The 2,325-nt window shown below is 56.5% G+C and overlaps 1 protein-coding gene across 1 annotated transcript in view; it reads right to left on the bottom strand.

Annotated features, from left to right (window-relative positions):
* Positions 1-801, bottom strand: part of B3GNTL1 (UDP-GlcNAc:betaGal beta-1,3-N-acetylglucosaminyltransferase like 1) — a 285,413-nt gene extending 284,612 nt beyond the window's left edge. The window contains exon 1 of the mRNA XM_007959785.1: positions 685-801. Within this exon, the coding sequence (XP_007957976.1) occupies positions 685-801 (117 nt within the window). The remainder of the gene's footprint in view (positions 1-684) is intronic.
* Positions 802-2,325: the final 1,524 nt, after the last annotated feature.

Below are 2,325 nucleotides of genomic sequence, written 5' to 3'. Positions count from 1 at the left end.
AAAAAAAAAGGTGGGGAGCAGGTTTGCTGGTCTGATAGAGCCTGGTGGAACCACTGAGACTATGGCCCCTAGGTGCCCTTCAGGTCTGGAATTGAACCCACACCTGTGGTTTCTAGCCAAACAAAATACAGGCATATGAGTTGAACATTTACCTCAAGCAGATACACTCCTTGGAGAGAACAATCATGGGAGAAAGAAGGGGTGCTTATGCACAGGGAGACAGCTGAGGGGGCAGGAGTGTATGGAGGGATGGACACTGGGAAGAGGTAACTATGGGGTGGAAGTAGAAGGGGAGCTGTTGCATTGTGGTAAACTATGGTCCATGACATGAGACAAAGTATATGTGAACTGCTGTATGGAAAGTGAATTTGCTCTGTAAATCTTCACCCAAATTACAATTAAAAAAAATTGTATTGTGGTGAACAAAACAACCTGCCATTTAAATCACATTTAAGTGTACAATTCATTGTTATTAACTACGCTCATGTTGGGTGACTATCATCACAGTCCATTTCCAAGTGTTCCATCCCCTGAACAGAAATTCAGTGGCTCTCTGCAGTCACTTCCAGTTCCCTGAGCTCCTGGCCACCACTGATGAATATGTGTCTTTGTGATCTGCCCATTCTGGATATTTCCTTAGGTGGGGTCATGCACTCACTAATTGCCCTCTTGTGTCTGGCTTACTCCATCCACCGCAATGTTGTCAGGGTTCGTCCACGTCGTAGCACAGAGCAGGGCTTCTCTTCTCTTTATGGCTGAGTAGCATTCTTTGTAGGCATGGACCACGTCTTGTTTATCCATCATCTGCTGGTGGCCACTTGGTTTATTTCCACCCTGTGCAGCAGTGAACACCAGTGTATGTGAATCTGAGTCCCTGCTCTCAAGTCTTTTGTGTTTATCCCGGCTATTTCTTGGTTTTAGCCTTCCTGCCCCCCGATACAGTCACAACCCAATTAGTGAGGCACACTCTCCAAAAGGATGAAAAGGGTGCCCCACACAAATCCAGAGGCACAGGAAGCTGCTCCCTCTACCCGAAGCTCACTTGAAATTCCTCCTAAAATGTATCTTGGCTGGAGAAGAAATGCTGAACTCATTTTCCAGTTTCTCCACCATTTGAGGCCATCAGAGCCTCGAGCCAGGATCAGTGCCCCGAGTCCAAGGACGCCAGCCAACTCGGGTTACAGAAAGGCTGCTCTGAGGAGTTTGTCCCAGGACACACCCTGCCTCTTGCTGGTGAACCCTTGCCACCCTTCCAGACAGATCCAGACACATTTGCAGCTCTGAGCCCCTCTGGCACTGGGCGCCCAAGCCAGAGGGAGACAGGGTTCCCAGTTGGCGCTGGGGCTGTGTGTCCTAGTCTGTGTTTCTCTCAAGATGTGAGCCCCTGGGAGGCCCTAGTGGCTCCTCATGGGAGCGGGGCATGCTGGGCCCCAGTGCATGCCTGTTGAGGCAGACCCTATGAAAAGGCAGAGGCCACGCTCAGCGCCGCTGGGCAGAGTTCTGATTAGCGAAGTTGGGTGAGGCATGCTACTGACATTAGGGTACAGGGGCCAGAGATGGTACTCAACCCTGCGATGCCCAGGACGTCCCTATTGCAGTCACCCTGCTCTATGGCAAGTTCTACACCTGGCAGTGGGGACAGGAAAGGAGAGACAGGAGTGAGGAGCCCCGACCTGGGCCATGGCCCCAGCGCCGGCAAACCTACAGCTTCCTGTGTACAGAGGCCACTGAGGTCAAGTCCCGGTTTTCACAGGGAGTTAGTGACATCTGCCACCACCCGCCGTGGGCGCCGTCCAAGAAGGAGTCCGACCCACCAAGAGGCACACGAATCCTGCGGAGGGTTTGGGGCCAGGAACAGCCGTCCTGGGCTCAGGTCGCAACACGGGACCACAGCTCTGGCCACGCGAGGCTTAAAGACGGGTGAACCCGCTGGCGAGGCGCTCTGCTCGGGTCTATCCCCCGCTGGGCTCTTGCATTTCGGCTGCTGCGCCGGCCCCTCGCGTCCCGGGAGCTCGGGTTTTCCCCTCTCACTGTCTCTCTACTCCTCCTCGGCGTCCCAGTCTGGCCACCCTGAGGCCACACACCCCCAGCGCTCTGCGCTTGGGACCCTGCCGCGGACTTCGGGCCCCTGCGCCCGGTTCCGGCGCGCGGGGGCGGGTCCGGGCTGGGGGGGCGGGCCCGGGCTGGGGGGCGGGACCTAGGGCGGGTCAGCCGGCCGGACTCCGCCCTCCAGCTGAGCCCGGACCGCCGACCGCGGACTCGCCAACTTCAGAGGCTCCGCGCGCGGCTCTAGTGGCTCCGGTGGCTCCGGCGGCTCCGGCGCGG

Source organism: Orycteropus afer, unplaced genomic scaffold (assembly GCF_000298275.1).
Source record: "Orycteropus afer afer isolate SDZICR_OR568_19922 unplaced genomic scaffold, OryAfe1.0 scaffold00018, whole genome shotgun sequence".
Classification (NCBI taxonomy): domain Eukaryota; kingdom Metazoa; phylum Chordata; class Mammalia; order Tubulidentata; family Orycteropodidae; genus Orycteropus; species Orycteropus afer.
Note: the sequence above shows the minus strand (reverse complement) of the source record. Positions and strands in the feature narration are given on the sequence as shown.